This window comes from Dromaius novaehollandiae, chromosome 1, assembly GCF_036370855.1.
Source record: "Dromaius novaehollandiae isolate bDroNov1 chromosome 1, bDroNov1.hap1, whole genome shotgun sequence".
In the NCBI taxonomy this organism is placed as follows: domain Eukaryota; kingdom Metazoa; phylum Chordata; class Aves; order Casuariiformes; family Dromaiidae; genus Dromaius; species Dromaius novaehollandiae.
In genome coordinates this window covers 54449822-54476779 of record NC_088098.1, presented here as the reverse complement: position 1 = coordinate 54476779, position 26958 = coordinate 54449822, and the positions used below count along the sequence as shown (strand labels likewise).

At 45.4% G+C, this 26958-nt stretch overlaps 2 protein-coding genes across 4 annotated transcripts; one reads left to right on the top strand and one right to left on the bottom strand.

The window, feature by feature from the left end:
• Positions 1–6321: 6321 nt before the first annotated feature.
• CIMIP4 (ciliary microtubule inner protein 4) lies at positions 6322–23222 on the bottom strand. 3 transcript variants are annotated; one of them, XM_064512987.1, is made up of 7 exons: positions 22298–23222; positions 21306–21364; positions 9986–10061; positions 8688–9331; positions 8032–8179; positions 6691–6801; positions 6322–6488 (listed from the first exon to the last, which is right to left on the bottom strand). In XM_064512987.1, the coding sequence occupies exons 1-7, from the start codon at positions 22881–22883 to the stop codon at positions 6403–6405; spliced, it is 1710 nt and encodes a 569-aa protein (XP_064369057.1). In that variant the 5' UTR covers positions 22884–23222; the 3' UTR covers positions 6322–6402. The 3 variants fall into 3 exon arrangements, 2 of the variants coding, with proteins under 2 accessions (XP_064369057.1, XP_064369065.1); XR_010389484.1 differs by lacking the exon at positions 8032–8179 and having other exon boundaries at positions 22298–23219; XM_064512995.1 differs by lacking the exons at positions 9986–10061; positions 21306–21364 and having other exon boundaries at positions 22298–23220.
• A 13-nt stretch (positions 23223–23235) lies between these two features.
• LOC112993911 (3-mercaptopyruvate sulfurtransferase-like) lies at positions 23236–26210 on the top strand. The gene is made up of 3 exons (XM_026117909.2): positions 23236–23367; positions 24001–24649; positions 25267–26210. Exons 2-3 carry the CDS (start codon positions 24055–24057, stop codon positions 25563–25565), a joined length of 894 nt encoding a protein of 297 aa, XP_025973694.1. The 5' UTR covers positions 23236–23367; positions 24001–24054; the 3' UTR covers positions 25566–26210.
• Positions 26211–26958: the final 748 nt, after the last annotated feature.

Here is a 26958-nt window from a genome sequence, read left to right as displayed (position 1 = left end):
GGGAGAAGAGGTTGTACTCAGGTCCCTGACACCTATCAACCCAAGACAGTTAATGTGTATGCACTTTCTGTTGAGGAAAGGAAGCAGATGTGCCCGATATTAGAGAAGTTATTCACATCACTTACTGTACTACAGGAATATGCCAACATGACACAGTGATAAGCATGATATTAGAAACAGAATAAAATAGAATGGGGGAAAGGTTTCAGAAGCCAAAGTTTGGACTATCTGTCAGCTTCCTATTCAGCTACTCATACTTTTTTCAGTGTAACCAGGACCAAAGAAATGACCTGTGTGTTTCACAAAGGTGAAAACCACACTATCTGCCAGAACTTCAAAATGAACTGGGTGTGTCAAAGCAATCTGAGAGCAGATGATGAAAAAAGTGCAACTTTGAACTGGATCTGATACTGCAGGCAGAGCTAAATGTCTGCTTGTTTCAGAGTGGTAAGAATAAGCCACTAGGTCTTGTTTCTATTTGTGATTATTTAAGAGCTTTTCAGATAAAGATTTCCTTTTCTTTTTCATACCTAATCCTAAAAGATACTTAGATGAGCTCTTAACTTGAAAACCAAGCAAGAGTTGAGTTTAATGTCCATTATAAGGCCGTATGACCAGCTTCTGCTTTATTGCATTCTGGATAGACTGAAATGAGTCTCCTTTACTTGGCTACAACAGAAAAAAATATGGATATACATTCCATCTTAACAACGTCTTGATTGGGACTGGGGGATGATATCAAACCTTCTATTTCAGCATCACGCTTGGTAAAGTATCCTCTTCTGGAAAGCTGCTAAAAAGCTGCTTGAAAGCACTCCTCTCTCTAATCTCTTATTCTTTTCATCAGTTTATTTCCAATGGTATTACTCAATTTGCTCTTTGCATTGCCAACCAATACTGGATTACTTGCAGCACCTCTGAGGAATCGTTGTTAAACTGCCAGATTCTTCCTTTCATAGAATAGGGAGTTTAGCTAGGTTCCTCCCCACTTCATGCCCCTCTCATCACTATCACGTCTCATGTGTTGTACCTTCACCTTCCAGTTCAGCCCCTCCCACCTCAAAACCTTTCAATCAGCTTGATGAGATCAGGAGACTTCTTGCTGACATGGAAAGTAGCTGATGGAAACCAAGGGCTGGGCAATGCACTGGAGTATGAAGTGGCTTACAAGCAGGAGTGGGAGTCCTGGGAGGTAAGAATGGAGAGCTGGGCTGTCCTGGGGTGAGCTGTGCCCTTTAGGGTGGTCAAGATCCCACGGTAGAATCCACAAACATTTCCTTACATGCTTCTTGAAAAGGAATCAGCTTTTCCAAAGATCCTGTGCTGGAGAACAACACAGTCTTGTTTAATCCCGACAGCATCATGATTGTTTTCCTCCACTATGGGCTATTGCTACCCTGCCCCCTACCTAAAAGCCAGGGAGAAGACTTGCGTAAGCCAGGAAGATCCACAAGTAAATAGGCTTTCCAGGCACATTAAAATTATCAGATAGCCTGTACATGATGGGGGATCCACTAATGGCAAGGAAGAGAATGCACAGAGTATCGAGGTCATTCCTTCAGTGACTGAGGTCATTGAAGCCACTGTGAAAAGGAATGCAGCCAGATAAAAGATTCAGAGAAGCCTGCTAGGATTGTGGTGATCTTTGATATCCAAGACAAAATTTGAAGAATGCCACCATTACAGTCTCATTTTCTTTCCACAAATGCTACTTCTCCTGTCCAGTTTCCAGTCCAACATGGAGAAAGTTCTCAAGCAACCCTACCCCCTTTCTTAGTTATATTAATGCATCTGGTAAAAGGTACAGGATGTAATTCCCCCATACTTGGCTTTAGATGGGCTTGCTACACAATCCCTTTCCAGATTTGATTGGCAGAGAAAGAAGCCAGATTTATCTTGAGCTTTTTTCTAAAAATAGGTAATCAATTTCAGTTCAAACTTCTCAGGTTATGGGAGAAGAAAATGATTCAGCTTGGCCACATAATAAGCTTGGATAATCAAGTTTCCTACTCAAGAGCAATGAATACAAGGGCTTAAAAGAAAAGGAACTTATTAAAAAGGATAAAATGGCAACTCAACATAAACACCAGAAAGACAGTTTACTGAATTCAATAATATAACCTGAAAGCTTCTTGGTAATGTATTCCACTCCCATTCTTTGCCCAGAGCTGAGAGCATCCATTGTTTGTCTCTGAGGGAAATGTTGCTCCTAAACCTCTCTTACCATTCCCAAGTGCAGTGATCTCACCTCTGATACTGGACAGCTGCTCTCAGCAGCTTTAGCCTAAGAAGCCTTCATTCTATTTGCAGTCCCCACACTGCCTCCTTAACATTTCAGTTCCTCAGAGAGTGGCACGCAAAAGCCCAAGAGACCCCTGGGGAAAATACCTCTTCTGTTTTCTTCACTTTCTTACTATAAAAAGCTCCTTTGCTCTTCCACTACCAAGGGGACTAGCAAAAGTAATTCCTAATCCTCAGGCATGTTCAAACACCATTCTCTCCTGATGGATAATAGTGTTTTAAATGCTTTCAAAATTAAGACAAAATTGTATTTCAAACCTAGTGCCCAGGACTGAAATCCACTGAAGTCAATTCCCTTGCTCCCTCTTTGTTGTGATCTCTAGCCATTTCAAGCAGCTCAGGATTTCTCTTCATCCCATTAAAGACAGGATCAGCAGTAAGTACTCCATTCTTTTAGGAATGAGGTATTGGGCTTACCTCGGGATAGAAGAGGCTCTGAATTTAAGTTTTAGTTCAATGCAAGCTTTACAGTGTACAGGATTGAATTTAATAGCTGGCTAAAGACTCCGATAAGAGTTCTTGCAGTGAGTATCTTCTGTTCTTTCAGTTACAGTTTCTTTAGTGAGCCATTCAAAATCACTAGCAGTGGAGATAACAAAGACAGATTGGAATTATTCAGGATAGCCCAAGATAGACAGAAGTCAGGGGTTTCCGTGAAAAGGAAAAAGGCTGGATGGAGAACAGGAAACCTTTCTGAACAGTGATATCTTGAAGAATAAGCTATATCTCAATTGGTGGGTTGCCTAAACCTAAACTGGGAAATATCCATTATTGCAGGAAAAACTGGAAGGCAGCACAAGAGTGCCGCAGATGCTTGGATTTATTTGATCTCTTCTATTTCAAATTGCTATAGTACTATATGATTATCTATAGTTCAAGTGCATGCACTGTTTATAGATGACTGAAACAGCTCTTAATCAGCTATTTTGGTGAATGGTTTAGCTAAGCCAGAGAAGAACACCTTTTTTTTCCAGCTCCAGCTTGTCAGCTAAAAACATTGGCTCAGCGCTGCCACCCAATGCTCAGATCTTGCAAAATCACTGAAATACAAGCTATCTACATTGCAAAGTGCTGAGTTCAGTGAGACAATATAGCAGAGGTTTAACGTCTCACTACATATAAAAGGCAAAAAGTGAAAGGCCATTTCCCTCTCCGCTCCTGTTCCTCAACATCTGCATGCCCCATCACTATGTGCCTTGACTGCAACAAGATCTTTCGCTCAGCAAATTTAATTTGTTAACCTGTTTACTTTGCTTTCTTCTTCTGTATTGATTTTGTGATAGTTTATCAAGTTGAATCAATTTGGAGTGTGGGCAGGTAAGTGTCAGCACCAGCACAAACAAGCAAGCAGGAATGAACAGCTGAGAGCAGAGGGATGGGTGGGAGACTTTCAGCAGCAATGAGCATTTATTTCAGCTCAGTTGTCTTGTCTAACTGCATCTGACATGCTATTTGGAGATTCCCAACCTGGCTTTAAATATGCTTGTTTGGGTATCCAAAGCACTCTAGGCACCACGGAGTGCCACACAGGGTAACACACTTTACCATGGTTCTGGGTAAATCAGTCTGTTCAACACTCCGTGATTTCAGGTATTGATTACTTTCAGTAGCTGAGCTGTCTCATTGAAAGCTATCTCAGTTATATCTGCACCTTTCAATGTGTCACCTGTCAGAAAGTGTTTGCCTCTGGCAGTGCTGTATCATTTGGCAAAGCAGCGAGGAAGATGAAAGGGGATTACCATGTGTGTGCATTCACTTGACATCAATCAGATGTCATCCGTTTCACTGCATGACACAATGTCAACTATTTTGCATTATTTAAGTGCTTATAAACATATTGTTTTAATTTGTAAAAAGTGTATAAAGTGATTACTGTTCTTCACAGCAAGAGACAAACAACACAGTTTGTGGCGGGATAGTGGTGCACCATTAAGACTTTCCCAGTCCCCTTCCTGATCTTCCTTAGCCTTTCATGGACAGCAAAGGGCATTTGTTGCGAACTGTACCAGAATTTTATACTCTGTCTGCCCAGACATTAGAGAGAGACCTGTAAACTTGTATCCTGATTCAGCCCTTCTATTAAGATCTTTTATTTGTATTAGCTAAATGCCCTGAATTTTCTGCTTTTAGTATGCCAAACAACATCAGCAGATTTCTCTTCAGGCCCATTGATTCTGGATTAGAACTTGCTGCATGCTCAGAGGACAGCGTTTATTAGGTACTTGGAGTCATGCTGGTCATCAGTGCTGTATGCAACACGCAGAACAGGGTGGTGCTACAGAGCCTTGCTGTTCAGCTGAAGCCAGAGTGCTGTGTGCAAAGACAGGGACCTCTTGTACTGATGCACAAGGAAACCCACAGGGAGATTTCTACACATTGCCATTTGGCCAGTCTCCTTAGTTTGAAAGACTTGTGCATGTGCTTGGAAACATCTGAATTCCAAATGGTTAATTATTGTTGGTGGAAAATGATTATCACATGATAATCACAAGTTATATTTTAACTTACTTCACTGCTTTTATGCAGTCACCATATTCTCATCTAAGCCCAAATGGATAAACAGTGGTGTAACAATCCTAGTTCTGTCCTGAAGCAGTTCATATCAGGGAGCAGCAAAACATCAGTCTTTTAAAACTGGGAAAGCTTGGGAGCAGAGGGTAAGGATCAGGGCATCTCCTTTCCCAGACAGGTACTTTGTGATTGTTGGGCCAACCTCATACACTCTGTGGGGCCGGAAGGCAGGAGCCTGCAAGAAGAACCATTAGATGCTATCAGAAGAACACATCAGGAATCCACGAATAACCCTGGAAGTATTGCAGCATTCAAGCCCTTGGGCTTGAATGTTCAATACACTCCCTGGACTTCAGATTACATGGACTGTATGGTGGAGACGTGTTTCTCTCTAAGAGACATTTATCTGGGAGGTGGGGGAAGGGCTAACAGGGGTGAGTATGGCTTATGAGAGTTTCAGTAATAGTCCAGTCACACTGTGGGGTGACTTGCAGATTGGAGAAGTCCAGGGGCTTCTTGTAGCTCTCCTGTTTCCTTTAGGTGGGATGACTTGGTTTGTATTTGCATTAGCTTGGCCTGCAAATTTTGTGGGCTTTGGTGAACACCCTGATGCATTCTCTTCTCAGGTGAGTTTCTATTTGTTTCCTAGCATTACTGCTGCTCCCTGCCTATGCAAGAACTTTCCATGAAATCCTCCAAGTGACAGATAAAACAACAAAATCAGAACTGTGTGCAGAGAAATCTCCTTTTCCATAGGCATCTGTTGCCAGCCATCTGGATTTGCCCCTGAGCTATTGCATGGACACTGTTTGATGCCTAAGAAGCACAAAAGAGTATGAATTCACCTGGAAAGCATCAACAGGCATCTGGTTCTTTGCCTGGTGTGCCTTGCTGCTATATACCTCCACCTCTGAAGCTGTGCGAGAGTTTTACAGCCTTTGGAGTGGAAGAGGTAGGCAGCATTCAGGCTCTTGGGTGACCCTGGTTCATTCCCTGTGTATCCCCTGGGTATTCCCTTCTATCTGGTTTGCTGGGGCAGCTATTGAAGTATCATGAATCTTCTGACAAACCTGAGTTTATACACACACATACACATACACCGCCCACATACCCATCCCCCTTCCTCAGCATCCTGTCTGGGTCCCTCTTAATAACCCAGCACTATGGCCAGGTCATAGGGACACTGACATTCAAAAACTGTGTTCATTCCCCCCACCCTCCATGCCACCCAGTGGGACGCCTGGCCCTGCCTCATACATCCTCTCCACCTTATGTGGTGAGCAGATGAACTTCCCTTTGGTCTCCTCTCACCACTACATCCCTCTACTCTCTGCACAGTGTGCGTCTCACATCCCATAGAGGCTCAATTTACCAGTGACCAACAAAGCAATTTTTTTTCCATGAACATTCAGGTTTCTCTGGCATTCTGCTTCCAGAAGACCCCCTAACTGGGAGGAGAAAAGAGGACTACCAACACACCTGCTGTTGACACCTAGCAAGCAATTGGCGGAAGGCTTATACGGAGGTTTATTAGATGGTTGAGGAAGAAGATCCCTTGATGAAAGCACTCCAATCCCTAACCCTATTCTTCTAAGGCTTGCCTTTGTTCTTCCCATACTTCTCTTCAAATGCTTTCTGCAGGTTAAGATTTAGGGCATTTTTCTGATGCCATCTCCCTGTAAAGAAAGCAAATCATAGTTCAATTACAGCTCCCCTTCTAACAGTATTACTTCTCAGGGATTTTTCGAGCTGTAGAGCTGCTCTCTTGTGAAAATGCCAATGTGTAGTCCCCCCATTTTCCCATACCCGTTCTTTATCCTTGGCAGAAGCAGCACCCATCTCAGAAGTTGAACAATGTATTCCTGACAGAAGCCATACCTAGCTCATCAGTCCTCCTTCCATGCCAATTCTTGGGATCTCTGATTGCCTTCTCAATTACATCCGGGGTGTAGGAATCTTTCATCAAGCTTCTGCTCTCCAGTGGGCCACCTGCAAGGAACAGCAAATGAGGAATTGTTTGCAGAAACCACACTACTGCAGGCCTGGAACTGAAGCAGGGGAGCCACACCAGCAATTTCAAAGGCACAGGAAAAGGTGCGTGCTGACTCCAATATCTTTTATTAGGTGTATGGCTAGGTGCTGAATAACAGCTTCACCATCACACAGGCAGGAGCTGTGTTTGCCAATTTATCTGCTTTTCATTCTGAAGTAGGAGATACACAAAGAGGGTACAGCACAGTATCGTCTTTATTTGAATCCCAGTGCCCTTTCTTCACTCAAGTACCCACTTGATCTCCTCTTGAATCCCCTCATCCATGTGAGTAACTTCCTATTCAACAGCACAGCTTCACAAAAAACACTATCTTACTACTCCAGGCCTTCTTGAGCTCCTTTTCTGCCATGATGCTCACAAATAGCTCCCACTCACTAGACTCCAACTTCTCTGTTTAGCTCAACTTTTAGCCATTTGGGTGGCTTTATTATCATCATGCTTTCTCACCTTCCTTTTTACTGTATCCTCTCCTTGATGATAATGACTTTGAGCTCCCTGGAGCATGATATCCCTCTCTCCTGTGTGACTGCACAAAGCCCAGGAAAATGCAGTTTTCAATATTCAGCAAGTTTCCTAGGTATTGTCATGGAACATACTGTATAAGGATAAGGAATCTCACGCATGGTGGTACATGATAAACTAGAGTAAGAGATTTATTTCAGAGATTCTTGGGTACAGTGGCAACAAGAATGGGATGAATGCTCTGTTCCCCATATTTGCTTAAATTGAGAGATCTCTGGGGATTGTGGACATAGAGGGAAGACATTTCAGAATCCCACATTTCTAAAGGCTTTGATGAGAAAAAAAGTCACTATTGGAACTGGAGATAACATGGGATTGGAACTAACACAGGACTTTCAGTTGCAAATGCTGCCCATTGGGAAACTGCTGGAGATGGAGGATGGAGGCATGATATACCCTCACTTCTCCCACCTTGACAAAAAAGAGTGGAAGAAGAGAAAAGAAAGGGATGGAATATGTAGAAAGGGAAGCTGTAACTTTCATTTCCTCAAGCACCACAGCCTGAGAAAGGAGTGCCATGGATGGAAGGGACAAGAAGGGTAGATGAGGGATACCTACAACCAGACCTCTACCCAAACCAGTACAGATGCCCAGGGCCCAGGCCCAGCTTTGAAGATCAGGCGTAGGTATGTGCATCCCCTCACCTTGGAAAATATTTGACCTCAGGTAAAAACCCAGCTTGTAGTAATCAGCAAAAGACGCAGAGGTCAGGGGGTTTTGTAGCATCTCAGTGCGGTCGCTGAGCCTTTTCTGCCCTACGATTAATCCTGCCTTGCACAGAGCCTGCCGTTCCTGAAAACATGAACAACACGGAACCAGTTTCAGTCCACATTCCTTAAGTGCACCAAACTCCTTCTGGCATTTCCATCCTTGTATAGACCTTTGAGCTATGACTAATATCCCAGATCCAAGTCTGTCCTTGAGTCAGCAGCCTCTGCAGGCATTGTAACTGCATGGGCCAACTGACACTGGTGCAAATGGGTGCAAATTAGAAAGAGCTGTTGGTGTTTGGCCATGGGCTGGGTCCTGGTACCACACTGCTTTGCCTTGTTGAGTTGGGACTCTGCTGCTGACTACAGGGACCTTATAAATGAAAGGGGGAGGGGAAAACAAAATGAAAAAAGAGATGGGACAGGCTGTCTATGGAATGTGCCACTGCACCTCAGTGTAAAGCCCAGATCTGTTCCCCTAAATGTCATCTATAAACCACTTTTATTCCACCCACTCAGCCCTCCTGCTACCTCATAAAAACAGCCTTCAACCTGCCCAAAAGGACATATGAAACTGCTTCCTCCAGTACCTCTTCACTGCTGGTAAGTTCATCTGCGCTGACAGATTTATATTTGCTGTTAGCATGGATTAAGGTGTTTCTCTTCTCCAGAAGAAGCTTCCCCTCTGCTTTTACATCTCGCCCTAATGATGCTAAGGACTCTTTGGCACTTAATCTGCAGCGGGTGTCCTTGGCCTCTTTGTAGCTGGCCTTGGTGGTCTTCTGGGGAGATCCAGGCACCCTAGACCCCAGTGTTCGATGCTGGCCTGCTGCTGGTTCTTTGGCATTTGAGCTTGGTTTGTCCTCTGCCTCCTTCTGCCTGGATAGTGCAGAGAAGCGGAAATTGCTGTTCCTCCCTCTTAGTTCATGCCCCACTGATGGGTGTTTGGTGGCAGAAGTATCTCCTCCTTCCTCTTCAAGTCTTCTTGAATGAAGATCCTGCATGGAGGGTGTTTTGGCCTGGAGACTCTGTTTGCTGTGGCTTTTATTCTGAACACACTTTGCAGAAGGAGATGCCTGGGATTTGACAGATGTGGAGTTCTTTGCCATTCCCTGAGCTGATGAGCCTTTGGAGATCTTCCAGGAGGTTCTGCTGGAACTCCGTAGGGATGTTCTCTGGCTGCTGGGCCGTGAGCCTGCTGGAAGATGCTCCTTTCTCCCTTCCCCAGGTTCCACTTAAAGACAAAAGGAATAGCTCAATGAATTTGGTACTGTTTTGATGATAGGCAGTACCTTAAGTGAAGCTGGAAACAACCAGACATGTCATGGTGTCATTGTCAGACAATAAAAGAAGTATCAAGGGTCTCAAAGAGGGAAGGAAAAGAAAAATACCTAGCAGCATTATACCAAACTTCCTGCTCCCACTGAACCAGGTGAAGGTTCCTAGGGAATCTCACATCCTCTTGATAGATGATTATGCACAGAAATGTGCAGGTAAAAATCTTGTGGTCAAATGTGCACACAAAGCTTTATCTTTTCTTACATTTAGGTGGCTCCTCCAAACATATGTGAACATGCACTTACAGCCTCTGCCACGCATTGGTATCCGTTGAGGAGTTTACAGGACAGCACTGGCTTTTTGCACTTGCACAGGGAAGTAGTGAGACAAGTCCACCAGTAGGGAACACATTCTCAGGAGGACTGTAACTCATCAGTCCGCAGACACATGGGATCCCATGCTCCCTTCCCTGTTTGTGTAGTTTTCACTCTCACAGGGTACATGCGAATCTGGATGGCATGAAGTAAGGGAGGCAATGATAATCTCCCTCACAAGCTGTGTTGCAAAGCAAGCTCTGAATAAGGGACAGTTTCTTTGCTACCTTGCTTACCTGATGAACTGCCAGCCAGCACAGAGTCACTTTTTGCCAGGTCAGGTGTGGGGGGAGCTAAGGCCTGTGGCACCTCCTTGGAAGAGAAATAAATTCTGTGTCAGGCTCAGAGAAGGGAATGAAGAAGACTGTGGTCCTGCCCATCTGGTCATCTTTCTGAGATGTAGACTATTCTCAAGCAAATGTGGAATCTGCCTCCCTAGATCAAGATGGAGGTGTCCATACCTGACTGTATGGTTGGTCCTACAACCCATGATCCTTTCAGATTAAAGAAGTGCAGAAGTCCTGCAGGATTTGACATTAACAGCCTGCCTAGGACATGGTCAAGCAGTGCCTCTGAGGAATACTGAGCTGCAAGAGTTTTTACAAGCAGCAGTGAAGAAACAGGCCAAAATTGGAAAAAAATCAGTGAAAACTTCATTATCTATTCTGAAACACCTACAGGTGCTTCAGCCAAAACTTCCATTCCCAGGTCTGCCATGTGCTATACAATTATAACAGCTCATTCCTTCGGTGCATTAAAGTAAGGCTAGACAAACATGGAGAGGAGGTAACAAACATAAAATGGCTGCACAATGCTGAATATGCAGAGGAAGGGAGATTGGCTGGGGATTAGGCTTCTTCCCTGATTCTGGCAGCAGCTATTCCCTGTTTTGCTTTGTTAGCTCTGCTGATGTGATTGATCCAACGCCTAGCCTTTGCAAAGCCAGCTCTTGCTTCTGCCTTTCTCCTGTACTTGGAGGAAGCTTATGCTCTTCCATACAGAAGGAAAGTCTGCATATCCTTAGTCCTGTCCTGCTGCTGTTCTGTGTTCCTCATCCCAGCAGAACTCTATAGCCTTAACTCATGTGAAATCCATGATGGGTTACAACTGATGACAAGGCCCATGATGGTGAATATAGGATTTGTGAACCTGCTGGCTCTGGCAGCAGAACAAATGTGACCTCGATCAGATAGGGAAATACATTTGCATTTGCTGAATTAGCTCATGATATGACATTTATGCTTACTTTCTGCTCTTAATGCTGGTTACTGGAAAACAGACAATGTCTGATGGGGCAGGAAGCCTACTGCTTTGAAGTTAACTCATGGGAATTCTCAGGACTGATTTGAAGCAGCAGCTTGTGTTTTACACTACACCAGCGTTTTGCTGCAGCATGTCTGATGCAATACTGGGATCCTGAAGCTGGATTTACTCAATTGGTCTGACTCCAGGAGTCAGTGCTGCATGCTACAAAAATGCAGTAAAAGAAAATACCTGTCCCACAAAAAGACAAGGGCCACAAGAGATGCAGAGGGGGAGCCAGTGTGTGGCTCATATGGTAGGGTCAGCTTCTTCTCTGTATTGCTTTTAATCCCTTTTAAAGAAGAACCAAACATTTAAATAAGATCGGGAATCTGTTCCTGAATAAACGCCTGTGTTCATTTCCACATCCTACACAGCACTAAAATATGGTTGTTATTGTTGTTATATCCAATGGAAAGAACTTTCTCTCCAATCTGCTGGTGTAGAAATTCTTCTCTCACTTCAATGCACCTCTTTTAATTAAACAGAATTTCTATATACAGAGGCAACATACTAATCTCCCAAATCCCTATCATTGATAACTTCCATTTCCCTAGTTCCTCCTAGACAAAACAAACCTGAAGTTCTGCTGTTGTTCCTACCTTCTGGTTTGTAATGGGATTTGATGTTATTATCACTGCTTATTGTTTGTTTTACTTTTGAGCTTAGGGGGCCTGTCCAAAGTCAAGGTGCCACTCTGAGATTCTGGTATCTTCATGCCAGGAAGGACTCTTGGATCATTTTACCATCCTCTTGGATAACAGTTAAACCAACTTTGCGAAGGACAATATGCAGACATACCAGAAAAGACATATCTTGGTCAAAGAGCTAAGAATGATTAAACTTTTTCATTCTTTTTTCTGAAAAAACAAAATAAATGTTTAGCCTAGCCCAACACCCTGACTTTCCTGACTTCCAACCATCCCAGGCAGGGTACTGACCTCCTCAGACAGGTATAGGAATTGCTGCGACATTCTCGCCAATCACTAGATATGATCAAGAATGGTCTAATATGCCTTCCATGTCTGGCTTGGCCTTCAAAATAGGAGGAGATTGCAGAAACATTTTAGGCCTGAGAAGCCCCATGGGTGTCAAAGTAAAACTGGATCTTTTCATTTTATTTCATGCTGAAGGAAGGATCTAGGTTTTAGCAAGAGGCAAAGCATCTTCCATTATCACTTCTCTCACCTGATTCATGGTCTCTGATGAGATGCCAAAGTTATTCTTACAACCAGGCAGGTCCTGCTGAAGTCCAGCTATGGAGGTGGAATGAAGGGCAAACACCAGAGACAGTTGCTAGGCAACAACCCTCCCTCTATCTGTGAGCTGCAGTCACCATGGGAACCATAATAAACATGGCAGAGATCAGGGTCATCCTTGTTGATTTAAAAAACAAAAAAGATACTAAAAAGCTCATGTTTCATAAAGCACCTGTGCCCAGAAGTTCTCATCATGTAAGCAGGATTTCTTGGAGGCTTTCATGACACGAACGTGATAATCAACAAGACTGTTATTTTAGCATAACTGGGCCTCTTAGCATCTCTAAATGCTTCCCACAGGCTCAACAAGTTCCCTCAGAGAGGTAGCGGAAGGTGTGCACACTTTCCACAGCAGAAAAAAAAAAAGGTGGTTGGCTGACAAAAGGTCTCACATTGAAACAATGAGCCAGAGCTGGACCCTCCAGTGTTCAGCACCCAGTGCTGTATTTTAGCCCCAGATTTACACTCTTCATCTCTTGTGTTACACCATGGATCTGAGTTCTCAACAGAACACAGGAATTCTGAAAGCCTCCAAAATGCAACTTTTCCTCATGTGAAAAAGCTGCCTTTCCCTGCCAGTACAAGAAGGTCATGGGCCACAGAGAATAATTAGAGATATTCACAGTTGCATCATCTTAGAAGCAGATTTTATTCATTACGAGAAACTGAAAGGTGGGATAAAAACCCTACTGATCATTCTTAGAAAAACTGGCAAAATATAAACCAGCATGTTTTCCCTATATTTCCACTTCCTCTCTTTCCTTGTACCCTGGGCTGGAGACAGCTGCTAGATCTCATTGCCCAAGGCACTAACTTTCCTTCTAGGCCTTGCTGCGCTTCAACTCAGAGACCTTGTACTGAGGTGGGGCACGATGGAACCACTCTGACCAGGAACCATCATAAACAGCCACATCAGGCTTGCCACACAGGTAGGCTGCCAAGGCAATATGGCATGCCGTGACCCCTTTGCGGCATGTGGCAGTCAGTGGCTTCGAGAGATCAACTTTCTTCTCCTGGAACATTTGTTGGATCTCCTCGAGACTCCTCTCATAGCCAGCTTCTGTTAGGAATGAGTGGAATGGTATGTTCACAGAACCAGGGATGTGACCAGATTCCAGCCCTGCAAGAGTAGACAGGAAAAGGAAATGTTAGCAGGGAGGAGTTAATGTAGGTGATGAGAGACACCTACAAAAGAGACATTAGAGACATCGCTGCAGGTGCTCCTAGTCTCTCTCTTCAAGATACTCATTTGTTTCAGGTGATGATGAAGATGCAAAACACTAAGAAGAGGAAGATAAAGATTATTCGGCATTGCTGAAGTCAAATCTTCCAGGATATTTAGAAAACTATTACCCCGATGTGACAAAGAACCAACACAGGAAAGATCCTAACAAAGACGTTAATGAGAATTGTGTAAAGAGAAATGCAGCTTGGTCTCTCCCAAGTATGCCTGCTGTCCACAGCAGTGTAAAAGAGCTTTCAGAAGCAAAAAATGTGGCTTGTGTGAAATTTGTGAAAGTAGTTCTCTTTTCACAGCTTTTTCCTGCGTCACCTTAAGATTGTATTTCAGAAAAGTAAAGCAACCTTAAAGCCAGCCACATTACTGTTGAGGAAGTCATCCCAGGGCAACAAGGTCAGAGAAGTGAGGATTTAGATTCTGTATCACTTTTTATCTACTCCATGGATGAAGTCAGCATGGGTTCTGTTTTTCTCCTGATATAACTGACCACTTCAGGCAAGCTGAAAGTTGGATCTCAACAAAGTCTATAGAGAGAAGCAGAAATAAAAATGTGATGAATGAGATTTTCATCATGCCCTTGAAATTCAAACTCTGTCACTATAGGCTTAATCAAAATCCACTGCACTGAAAGGAATTTTTTCCAATGACTTTGACAGGCTTTGAATCAAGCCTCAATGGAGCAGGAAACATTAAATATTAGGTTGAAAACGCATTCCAGGGAATGGTCCTAGCTAGGTTCGAACTTCTAAGGAGACAGCCCTGGGAAAGTTTCACAGAAATAGTAATCTCTGTTTCATTAAGAGCTTTTAATTTGCCCCAAAAGTCAATAGAGTAACTGATTTCAGGAGATGGAGGAGAGACTGGGGCACAGAACCTTTGTCAAAGCCAAATGATTACAGTATACTTAGTCAGAGACTGGCTTTAAGCATCATAATGATACTGCGGTTTCATCACTCCTGGAGACCACATCGTAACGGGAAGACAGGGTTTTTGGGAATCATGAGTAGGTGGTTTTTGCACAGTGGGGCAAAGACTGAGAGCCTAGAGACACCAGAAGCTGCCCTGAGTCAGTTTCACAAAAGCTCTCCCTGTTTCAGATGGACCCTGTTTGCCTCTTGATTCACCCACTTCCAGTGCCTTGGAAATCTGACACTGCTGTCCACTAGCTGTCTCATGTGTCCCTCATGAATGTCCAGCATTGCAGGAAAAAGTTGAAAGAACAACTGCTCTGACTTCTGGCTCTGTTCGGAGGGGTTTATGTTAAAAAAAGACAGTGTTTTGGACTGGTACTTTCACCATATGCTTTTTTCCAGTTCCAGGAAACAATAGCTTACAAGTTCCCATCTTTGTAGTACAGATAATTGCAAAACCCACTGTCATTAACACAGTGTCTGAGTGACAGAGGGAGAATTAAAAAAAAAAGAAAAACAGGAAGAAAAGAAAGAGTGCAACAAAACCTTTTTTGTAGTTCTCAGAATGCAGTTCTTCTTACTGGGAAAAGAGCTACAGACCTGAGTTAAGCTGTCATTTTCCCAGTCAATGGTCCTGATCCTCTACTTTGCTGAGGGATTTCTGCTAACCTCTGCTGCAGTACTGATGATCACACCAACACAGACGAATCTATGAACCACAGAACAGTGGTCTTCAACTATCCCTCCATCCTAGAGCACAGGGGAAGTATATTGAGATCAAGAAGGTCTGGAGATGAACTAAGGGGTCCCAGCTCTTACTGGAAGAAGCTTGCTGGGCCACTGATTCACTTCTTAGCTCTTCCAGGCCCAATCGCTTTTCTAGACTGTTCACACGTCTTACAGTAAGGGGGGTTGTATCCCTCCTCTCTTATTGGAGACCACAAATCTTCAGTTACAAGCTGAACAGGTCTGAAAAGAACAGTCTTGTTTTAGAGCATTTTTGTCTTTGACCTACAGGGAGATTTCTTTGCTCCACAGATTTGAAAGTCTGTTAGAGCCAGAAATACCAGTGCCTGTGGTCTGTGAGTGAAAAATGGGGAATTCCGTGGAAACAGTATTTATTCATGTATGCAGGTATTCAGCTGAAAGAACTAGCTGACACTGCATAACTGCAATTGCTTGGACTGCTTAAGAACTAGTGCTCGAGTGGTAGAGGAAATCTTATCAGCTCACTCCATGCTAGAACAAGAGCAGAGAAACACTGCACTGGAAGGCAAGGCTGGACACAGCTGGGATCTGGAATGGGGAGAGGATACATCCACTCCCATCTCATATAATACAGAGGATACTCCATGCCAGATTCACTTAGTCACCCTTACAAACTCCAGGAAGGAATCCTAGAGTTACAGAGCCTTGCTCCCAGCTATTACAGTAATCAGATTATAGGCGCTCTCTCATAAAAGTACCTATCTCATAAACAGTTTGAATCCTTGCCATGAGCCCTCCCGCAGAGGCACCACCCTGCTCAGATGAGGAGGAACATTCATTTCCAACTTAAGTGCATCGTGGTCAATCCATACACCATTTATTCTTGAGCTAACATTGCCTTGTGGCTGAAACAGCTTTTTTTCATTTCTGGTTTCACTCCAATATATTTAAGGCAAGCACTCAGCACTCCCATTAGCTATCAGGCCCTTCGCCTAAACCCCGTAAGGCCTGATTAGATATGCTCTTCACTGCCTAGACCACCCTAGAAACAGTTCTAGGTGACCACCAGTCTTCTGAACAAGGAAGTGGCGCTTCCTAGCACCTTGACTGATAGACAGGTGGTTCATAATTGCTCTTTTCAAGGCCAAATCATATTTGTGGCTCTAGCAATCAACTAATTCACCCAAGTGTTACTCTCTTCTTTTGCTTCCAACTGTGGGACCCCAGCTTGTAACAGAAACGCCTGCAACAAAGCATTTAGTGCAACTAGGTATTCAGCCTTGCTCTCTGTAGCACTATACTTACTATCATTTCTATGGCTTCAGTTGGTAAGGTCACACCATATTTATTCCCCACATTATCATTTAAACCTCCCCAAGGCTGTGCCAGCTGTGCATTTCAGTCGCACTGCCCTATTTTCAGTGCCCTGATGATTCACAAAAATATGAAATAAAACCTAAAAGTCCAATGACTGGACTCTGCTGATAACTCCTGCCAGCCCAATAGATTGGCTTTCAGCATAAGCTGCTCTTATCTCCCTCACCTCCCTTTCAGTCAGTTCCTTGTGCTATTTGCCCTCTTCTCACATTAAACTAATAAATGCCTATTTAATATTATGTACAAAGTACATAAGTCCAAATGGATCCAATCTACCCCACAGCTGCTTGCAGTGGCCAGAAGAAAGGATCAGACAGGCATGCACGTTCTCACTTCTCTTAACTGGCAATTCAATTCAGTTATCAAAGAAACATAGCCCTTAGCTGCAGTACAAGTTTAACAAAGTATTTTATTCCATTTTGCCTCCACTTCAAATACTTTAATTTTTTTGAAAGTCTTTCAGTCTATCAGTGCTACGCTAATAGATTAACAGCTGCCCACATTGTACTGCACCTCCCAACCTAAACACAAATACTAGCTTTGGTGGTGTTTTTGCCCTACAGAACCATACTCTAATGTGAGCTACTTATTAAAAGTCTTGCCTCACGGACTTGCAGCGTCACATGGCCAATTTTCAACACGTATTTGGGATGGAGACTGTCTGCCTCATGGATTTGAGCACATGGATACTTTTTTATTCCCTGTTGTGGTGGACAGATGAGTGAACTTTTGCCTTAAACATTTCTTGGTACATAAGGTGCAAGCAAACCATAACCCTGAACAAGCCATCTGTTCCCGGCGGAAACAGGACTGAGCTGCTGCGACCCCTGAAATGGTCTCCCTGCGACCATTCAGGACACACCGAGCCTGCGCTGAACCAGACCACAATAGGGCAGAGACTTTGGGACCTGGACTGTAAATTACTGCCGCTTAGCACAACTTCTATAAAACTTGCTTAGCATGAGTACCTAAATTTGCTGAAGCCTTAGGCCGCACTCCTAGTTCAGTGAGAAAGGGCCCCAGAGCTGGTGCAGGCTGGAAAGATAAGGGAGTTACAAGCAGTCTGCATTCCTATGCTTCACACTCCGAAAGGGAGGATGTCAAAGCTTTGAAATAAGGCCTGCTTGGGCGCCAGGACCCTGGGAAACAAAGCCTCCTCTCACTGCTGAAACAGCATTAATTAGGGGGGTCTGGATTATATCCTCTTCCTCAGGACCTTGGGAGATAACACCTACTGTCACTGCTGGGGCAGTGCTAATTGCTGGAACAACACCTCTTTGTCAGGGCCTTGAGAGACAAGGGCAGGACCAGAGGAATCAAAACACATCTGTCAGCAGAAACTGCAACAGTAAAGATAAGAGAGAAAAACAGCCTGCCTAGGAACAACGATGAGACCCAATAAGGAGCAGGAGACCCCAGACCTAAAAATTACTATTGGTCTGAACTACCACGTGAGGGCTGGGAAACTTAATTTGAAAAAAGCTGTAATTGCCCAGGGATTTCTTTGTTTGGGGTCCCTCTTCGGAGGCACCCAACTCAAGCTGTAACTACTGCACGCATGTCATTACAATTTATTTATTTAATTTGCCTTGATTTGGCTCTGAACTTTTCAGCTGGAACCTAGGGTCGGACCCTGCTCGAGTTGTAATTACTGCACACGTGTCATTACAATTCATTTATTTAATTTGCCTTAATTTGGCTCCAAACTTTTCCAAGGCACCCAGGGTGAAGAAGACCAACGGGACGCCGCTGGATCCACGGGTGGTGATATCTCTTTCTCTTTCTCTCTCTCCCCCCCCCCCCCTTTCTCTCTCCTTCCCTTCGCCTTTCCCCACCTTTTCTCCCCACTTTGTGGAAAATAAAGTTAAAAGGTTGTACAATATTTGACCGGTTTTAGCGTCTTAATCTCGTCCTTGGGATCGTAACGAAACCCTCCCGATACTGGATCGGGAGACCTGTTTAGAAATGATCATTTCCACTTCTTTCCCTTTCTTCTTACCATTCCTCTCCCAATTCTATAGACTTATCCTCAGAAAAAAACAGGATACATAAAAGTATACATAACAGGACACACAAAAAATCTTTCATCTTGAAACCCTGCTAACTCTATAGCAACCCTATTTATTCTTCCTTCCCTTGTTTTCTTTTTATTCATTTTGCTCCAACAGCTTTTGTTATTTGTTTTAATTCCCTTTGCCAAGTCTCACTCAGCTTGGCTTCTGGCAATCCTACCTCACACTTTGTAACCTCTAATATGTGATCTTCTATGGTGTTTAATCCCCTTTTCCACATCTGCTATGTTCTCTGCTTAAATATCACTGTCTTTTTTCATTGGCTATTTATCTGGCTAAGACTAGAGCCCCTTCTTCTCTAGAATTCTCCAAAATTCTCCTCTTGTTTTTGATAAAAGCCCAGGCAGACTTTCTTAGTCAAAGAGATGAAAGCCAAAAAGTCAAGTCAAGAAGATGAAAGATGTGTCTTGTCTGTATTTAACTCCCTGAGGTTTTAGAGTTAGGTGACCACAAATAGTTGTTCCCCACCAATTCCCCCTCCATTGTCTCCTTTTTTATCTTTCTCTTTCATTCAAATTATATGCCTTGGAATTCGCCATTAATGATCTCACCTAACCTACCATAAACTCACTGGAAAGAACACTTTAAGCTCAGTCCTGGCCAGCTCCCTGCAAGGTCCTGGCAGTTAGATCAATATGTCTTTGCTACCAATGTCAAAATACTGTGGGCATAGCCAGAACAGTCAATTCTTTATGAACTGGTATGGGCACAGTGCAGATCCTAGTGGCTGCTGCTTGTTAAACTTGTCACACAGATGAACATCTTTGGATTGCAGGCTCCTGTGCGATGAAACAGACTTTCATAAAGTTTCTCATTCTCCTTGTCATGCACAGGGTATTACTTCATGTACACAATGGACCCAGTCAGTTCAGTCTGCACATCCTGCTTACAGAAGAGAGGGAAGAAGCAGCAACATGTCATTCCCACTTCTGCCATCGAGTATTCAAGCTGAGCAACAGCTGTATTTGTCGGGCGGGGTGCACTTGAAAGCTGGGAAAACAGGAAAAACCTGAAGAGTAGTATATGTGCAAGGAAGACAGGGATGGCTAAAGGGCTGAGACCAGTGAAAAGGAGAAATAAAAATAGCTGGAAGTCCATTAGGCAACTTAGGGTTTTCTTCTTTTTTAGATGAAAGATTTCTTGTCCATCCCCCTTTTTGAGTTGTCTGTAACGGAATTCAGAAATTCCCAATGTTTCTGTATGCATCTGTTCAGCCTGTAATGCCTGTTCCCTGTTTTCTGTGCCAAATATTCAGAGGGAGTCAGTACTGGCATCCTCATGATTACTTTTATAACCTGCCCTGATTAGTGGGATTGCCTCAATTCAAGCTGGCTTCCTGGACCTGTACCCTACTGTGCCTGAGTGAATGGGCCCTTGTAGAATCCAATTCAGCCACTGCTGAATCACACAGCTAGTGAGCAGAGCTGGGCCTGCATTTGCTCTGTGTTTGCCAGTTCCTCCAGTAACATGCCACTTCAACCACTCTGTACATACCTCAGGGCTGCACACCTGAGGAGCTCATTCCACCACACACAAACACCTAAGCTTGTTTTTCATCCAAAGCAATGCCTGTATATAAGAGCTATGAGAGCTGACATAAAAGATACATCCATCTTTCTTCATACCCTGGCAACCTGTGTAAACCTCCTTGAACAACTGAAAGTTAACCATATATTATGGCTCATCTTAAACACCACAAAAGAGATCTAAGCCTCCACAAGACAGCTGCTGCATAAAAATAAAACAGGGGCAGCTAATTCCTACTATAAGGAGCTTAAAAACCAAACAAAGTGTGAGCTGAAATTAGTCTCTTCTGGAGATGGAGATCATGGAAGTGGAGATATTAACTGACTTAATTAGAAAGTCAAGAGCTCAGGCAATAATTAAACTGAAATCACCTGAGAACACAGCAAGTTCTTTAGCCTCAGGACCATCTTCTTTTCTAAATTGCATGCAGCATTTCTCCTCCCTGATTGGATGACCTCTGTAATTAATCAGCACTGATTTCAAATTGTTCTTTTAGGTATAAGCACTGCCTTTTACCCACTGCTGGCTGTTGTGCAGCTATTGGCTAGCTTGGTTTAGCAAGCTGTCAAGCTCTTGGAGAATGAGCATCTGCAGCTGGAGTGCTTATCCTGCTGGATGCGCTCCAGGAAGCAAAACTGGACCACCACAAATAAACTGTTCCACACTGACTCATTTCAAAGAAAAAAAATCTGTTTTCAAGACATTGTTGGGGCTACAGTATTTGTCATCTGGTGACAACTCCCACTTTGAGAAAGAGAATATGACATCTATTAACTTTCTGCAAGGAGCGCTTTATTCACATCTTAAGGTTAAAATTCAAGCTTCACTTTGATGGGCTGTAGTAGGTGAAGAAACAGAATGAGCAATAAGCCTAACTCCCCATCCTTCCCTGTGACGGTCCCTTCCATCATTCCCATTAACTGTCCTGCCTTTTTGCATTCTGTAGCACAGGTCAAGTGTGTTTGGGTGTTCATAGTAGATGCTTATGTGAACCATGTGTACAGACCCATTACAGCCAAGCAGTCCTGAGGTTTGTCCATGTGAACTTATTTCAAGATCAGAACTTCAGAGCTTGTTATCTGTGGGTCAAAACTTTCACACTTGATGGTTGTAGAGCAGTACATACATAATAAAACACTCAAGACTGAATAAAAACCCACCTGTAAGGCTGAAGCACAGCACGGCCAGAGAATCAGAGAAGACTGCTGCACATCCACTTCTATGGAATGGAATTTCATTCAGACTGAGTAACTGTAGCTGGGTTTGTTTTTGTTTTTTAAACTCCGTATTTTTAAACTGTGCCTGTGACTCTGTTTCGGGGGGGTAGGTTATTCTGTAATATACCAAGCCTTAAATTTCACAGTAACAGCCCCCTTTAACAATCAACTCAAATTTCATTTCAGGAGCACTGCTTTATTAGCTGCCCCCACTGCACAGTATTTCTCCCACCCCTACTGCCTCCATGTCCAGTATTCTATCAAGGTAACAAAATTAATCTTTGTTTCTGTCACCTAAGGAATCCAGAAGAAAGAGGGTGACAGCACATATGTTTGGGAAAGGTTTGGGGCCTTTCCTCCATTAGCTAGTTAGATTTCTGGCAAAAAGCCAAAGGACAAAGATCAAGTTAAGCAAACCTTCTATTAGCTAGGAATCAGAGAAAGGAGAAAAACATCCCTTGGGTTACAGTATTGCCTAAAACAGCCTGGACTTTTGTTGGTGCATTAAGTGAGGTGCCTGTATGAATACTGATAGTTTGTGTGCATCTGTCAGTGTTAGATAGGACCGTAAACAACCCCCTGGAAGCTCTCATGTCCCATGCTTTCATTCTGTCTGATTAACTTCTGCAGGGTGTGGGATGGAGGATCCTGGAGCCAACTGACATCAGACTTCACAGTATCTCCTCTCCCCTATTACTTTCTCCTGCAGCTTTACAACCAATTGCAAGAAAAAAAAATACTGTGAGTGCATGGGGATCTGAATGCTCAGCTGTGGATCCCTTAGCACTCAGATAAATCAAGGGGTTAGGCTGAGGTGTGCCTGCATGTTAGAAAAATGTGTTTGTTGGCCAAGAGAAGTTGTTATACCTGGACTGACATCAACAATCATTCTGCTCCCGTGCAGAGGGCAGGTCCCATTCCTACTTTCTTTTTACCTTGGTCTAGTTCGTTCCCTCGGAATCGGCCCTCTGGGCGGGAATCCACCACCTGGAACCGCCTGGATCCCAGGTTCTCCACCATCTCCTCGAAGGTCTTCAGCAGGGCTTTGTCCAGCGTGGCCTTGAAGACTGCCGGTGCTGGCTGGCTGACCTCCGCCGTCACGGGGTGGCCCTCCTTCACCCAGTTCTTGAAGCCGCCATTCAGCACAGAGACCTCTCTGTGCCCAAAGGCCCGGAACATCCACCAGGCGCGGGGGGCATAGAAGGTGCCCAGCTTGTCCCCGTCATACACCACCACATGGGTATCATTGCTTATCCCCAGGTGCCCCACGTAGTTGGCGAAGTGGGCCTCGCTGGGCAGCATGAAGTCGTACGGGGAAGACTTGTCCCTGCACTCCTCAATGTCAAAAAACAACGCTCCGGGGATGTGGCTCTCCCTGAACTCCTGCCGGGCGTTTCGCTCCTGGGGGGGGTACCACGAGGTGTCCAGCACCCGCAAGCTCGGCCCGACCCGCTGGGCCCGGATGGCCCCCAAGAGCCATTTGGCGGTGACCAGCGCCCTGGGGAGCAGCTGCGGCGCCATGCCGGGGGCCGGGGCTGCGGCGGAGCTGGCCAGGCCGCAGTCCCGGCCTCCTGGCGCCCGGCCCTGGCCAATCAGTCGGCACGGGAGGGCCGGGCCGGCGCCGTCTCCCTCCCGCGTAACTTGCTCGTTTTCCTCAGCGGGGACCCGACGGCTCCGCTTTCCCTAGCAGCGGCCGTGCAGACCGCGGGGGCTCGGGTCCCCTCCGGCCTTCCTGGGCCGACCGAGCGGGCAGGCGCCGGGCAGGCGCCGAGGGCGAAGGCTCAGCCCGGGCCGGGGCAGCCCTGTGGGGACACACAAAATGGCGGCGGCGCCGCGCTCGCCCCTCTGCCGCGGGCCGCTGCGGGGAGGCGCGGCCCAGCACGGGCCCGAGGAGGCGGGCGGGGGCGGGCGGGACCGGCCCGCTGGGCGGACTCTGGCCCCCGGCGGCGGCAATGGCGGGCGGTGACTGAGGGCTGGCTCGGCTCGGCTGGGCCCCAGCGCGGAGGTATGGGGCGGCGCGGCCCGGACCCCAGCTGGCCTCGCTCCTTCCCCCTCTTCTCCGCGGAGAGGCGACGCGGCGAGGGGGGTGTCCCAGGGCGGCGGGGGGGGGGGGTCACCGCCGGAGGCTGTGCCCTGCAGCAGGCGTGAGGGCTGCCGGGGCCCACCGAGGGCCTCGGCTTGAAATGGTCTCCCGGGGGGCGAGAGTGGTGGGGCACTGCAGGGCAGAGCCCCCCTGGCTGGGGGGCTGTGCCTCACCCCAGGGGTGGCTCTGTCCCCGTCTCCTGCTTGGAGGTGTTTCCTAGGGGCCTGGAGCAGGGGTTCCCAGGGACTTGGGGTTGCCCTGCTCCCCTCTCACTGCTGTTAGCATAGCTGAAGGTGCCTGGATGGGGGGCGGGGGGCAAGGGGCAGGACTCAGTCGTGTCAGCCTCGGTCAGTGCACGGTTTGGGCTGAGTTCTGTGAAACTCATTGTTCCCAGGACAGGAGCACTTCTGACCCTTCACTGTAGACTTAGCCAGCACTTCAGTGTGCTACGTATGGACGCAGGCCATAAAGTCTTTAGCCCCAAAATGCATCTTCATCCAGTTGCTTTCCATAAAGCTGGTCTCTAATTTACAGCTTTCTTCTTTTTGCAATCAGGTGAGTTCAGACAAGCCCCAGAGATCACGTAACCTTGGCCAGACCTCAGCAGCAATGTCGCAGCAACTCCTCTACCGTGCTCTGGTGTCTGCAAAATGGCTATCAGAAGCCATCAAGTCCCAGCAAGCTGGACTGGCCTTGAGAATCGTGGATGCATCCTGGTATTTGCCAAAGATGAAGCGTGACCCAAAGCGGGAATTCGAGGAGCGCCATATCCCTGGTGCAGTTTTCTTCGACATTGACCAGTGTAGTGACCGTACTTCACCCTATGATCATATGCTGCCCAAGGCTGATGACTTTGCTGAGTATGTGGGGAAGCTGGGTGTGGGGAATGATTCCCATGTTGTGGTGTATGATGGCAGTGACCAAGGTCTCTTCTCTGCACCCCGGGTGTGGTGGATGTTTCGAGCCTTTGGACATGAAGCAGTTTCCCTTCTAGATGGTGGCCTGAAGAACTGGCAGCGAGAGGGGAATCTGCTGAGCTCTGGAAAGAGCCAGGTAGCTCCCTCTGAGTTCCACGCCTCCTTGGACAAGTCCATGGTGAAAAGCTATGAGGACATCATAGATAACTTGGATTCCCACTGCTTCCAGCTAGTGGACGCACGCTCTGCAGGACGGTTCCGGGGAATAGAGCCAGAGCCCCGAGATGGTAATATGCCTGCTGAGACATTGGCATCATAAGCAGGGGCTTCATTTAGGGTGCCCACAGGCTTGAATCCTGTAGACACAGTGAAGGGAAATACAGTTATCCTGTATGTATCCACCTGTCTTCTTAGCCCTTTGACTAGCTAGTGCTGCTTTCAGTTGAAAACTGACTTAGGAGTGGGGAAAGCCATGTGTTCTTTCTTATGAAGGGCTGGGGTGGGGAAAGTAGCATTCATGCACCTCAGAAATATTTATTAGTCTCTTTATGTACTGGTGCTACTTTCCCCTCAGAACCTGGGAAGGTACTTCAGTCAGTGACTCTGCAGAGCAGATTGCTCTGATGCAGGGGAGGAAGAAAACTTCATGACAGGTTTCTCTGTCTACCTGATAACCTGATGGTTAGAGCCATCATTCCTGAGGGCTGTGCATCTAACCAGTAATGGTTGTCTATTAAAGCAAACTTTAGCAAAAATAAATGTATTTATTTTAACAAAATACACCAAAAAATAAATGTTTGTATGAAACAGAGTGAAACAGATGTGTGAAACAGAGAACAGGTTTTGCAATGGACTCCTCCCAGATGGTAGAGGTTAATTCTTGTCTGTATTGCTTTTCCTCCAGGAACTGAGCCTGGTCATATCCCTGGGTCTCTGAACATCCCCTTCACTGATTTCCTCACAGAATCTGGCTTAGAGAAGACCCCTGAGCAGATCTGCAGTCTGTTCCAGGCGAAGAAGGTGGACCTCTCAAAGCCATTGGTAGCTACGTGTGGCTCTGGGGTCACTGCCTGCCACGTTGTTCTGGGGGCGTACCTCTGTGGCAAACCAGATGTTGCTGTGTACGATGGGGCCTGGGTGGAATGGTACATGCGGGCACAGCCTGAAAATATTATTTCTGAGGGAAAGGGGAAGACATTGTAATAAGTTGCTTCCTCTCTCAGACGTGCAGATAATTTGCCTTGAAACAGGATATGGAATAAATGGATCAATTTAGCATTCCTTGTTGAGATAAGTGTCATAAGGTGAAGGTGTTGGGTAACAAACATGGGTACATGGTGTTTTGGCACCTTTTCCTTCCCATATCACTAGGGTGTTGGAGCATAAAGACGACCTCTCTTACAGTATCAGATGGAAAGGAGAGAGTGCTGGTAGCAGTGTGGGAAGTAACTGAGTCAAGCCAGCCTCATGACTCAGGACATTCCACCATGTTTACTCACAGGATGGTCATACTTGTATAACTGTGCCTCATGATCATGCTCTTTGCCTGGCTGTGAGCATCTGGATGCCTGTGTCCTAGAGTCCACCCATGTGGATAATGGTCATTTTGAGCACAAAGCCTAGGGAAAAGGCTCCATTGTAGGAGCAGCTATGGCTTCTAGTTTGGCACTTGATGAAGTTAGAGATTGGTCTGGATTTCTTCTTGTGCTTGGAATCTTAACTGCAACTGCAGTGTGTGCTTATCTGATTTTGTACCCTGATGACCCCAAAGCCTTTTTTAACAAACAAAAAAAAGATTCTAGGATTAAAAAAGATTAAATAAATATGTTTCAAGGTCTTTCTGCTGAATGGAGCTTATGTGGGTGTTACTTGGGTGTTAGTCTTTTCCGTGAAATCAGTTTTTATGGAATCACCTTTTCTGATGATTCAAGTGAGATGTTTCCTTCTTCCTTGAGTAGAATGACTTTTTCATTCCCTTGGCAAGCTCTGTGGCCCAAGAAAGGCAACAGGTAGCTCTCTCTTGGGACACTGCCACTTTTTTCCTTCCAGTTTTTGTCCATTTGCTTTTTGGCCTAAAATGGAGTGACAGCTCTGTTCTTCAAAGACTGGATGTCTGCTCACATGTTGAGAATTGGGTTGCATGAGTGTTGCTGTTCCTTCCATGAGACATATCATAAGACTTTAAAGAACTTGGGGGAACTGGAACCTACAGAGGAATAACCCCAAATGGCAGGCATTTTTCCCCAGGACCATTGTTATATATTTGAGAACCGAAATCTCCCTAAGTGTCCCTGCCAAGGTTGTTCAGCAATTTCTTCTCTGTAGTATTTTCTCTCCATTCCAGCCCACTGGTAACTCAGAAAGTTAACGAGCCAGGTTCTGCTCTTGGGTATGCAGCAACATATGCCTATGGATATCTGGAGCTGATGGTGTCATCCTTTCTAGGGGATGAGATAGATGCTTATTGTTACAGCTTTGCAGGGTCTCCTTCTTGCCAGTTAATACAAAGCCTGGATCCTAGTCCACTGGAGAGGTTTGTTCTTTATGTTTCTTTAGGCCAATGTTGCCTGGAGCACTGGCTTCTTCCTGGGCCTGG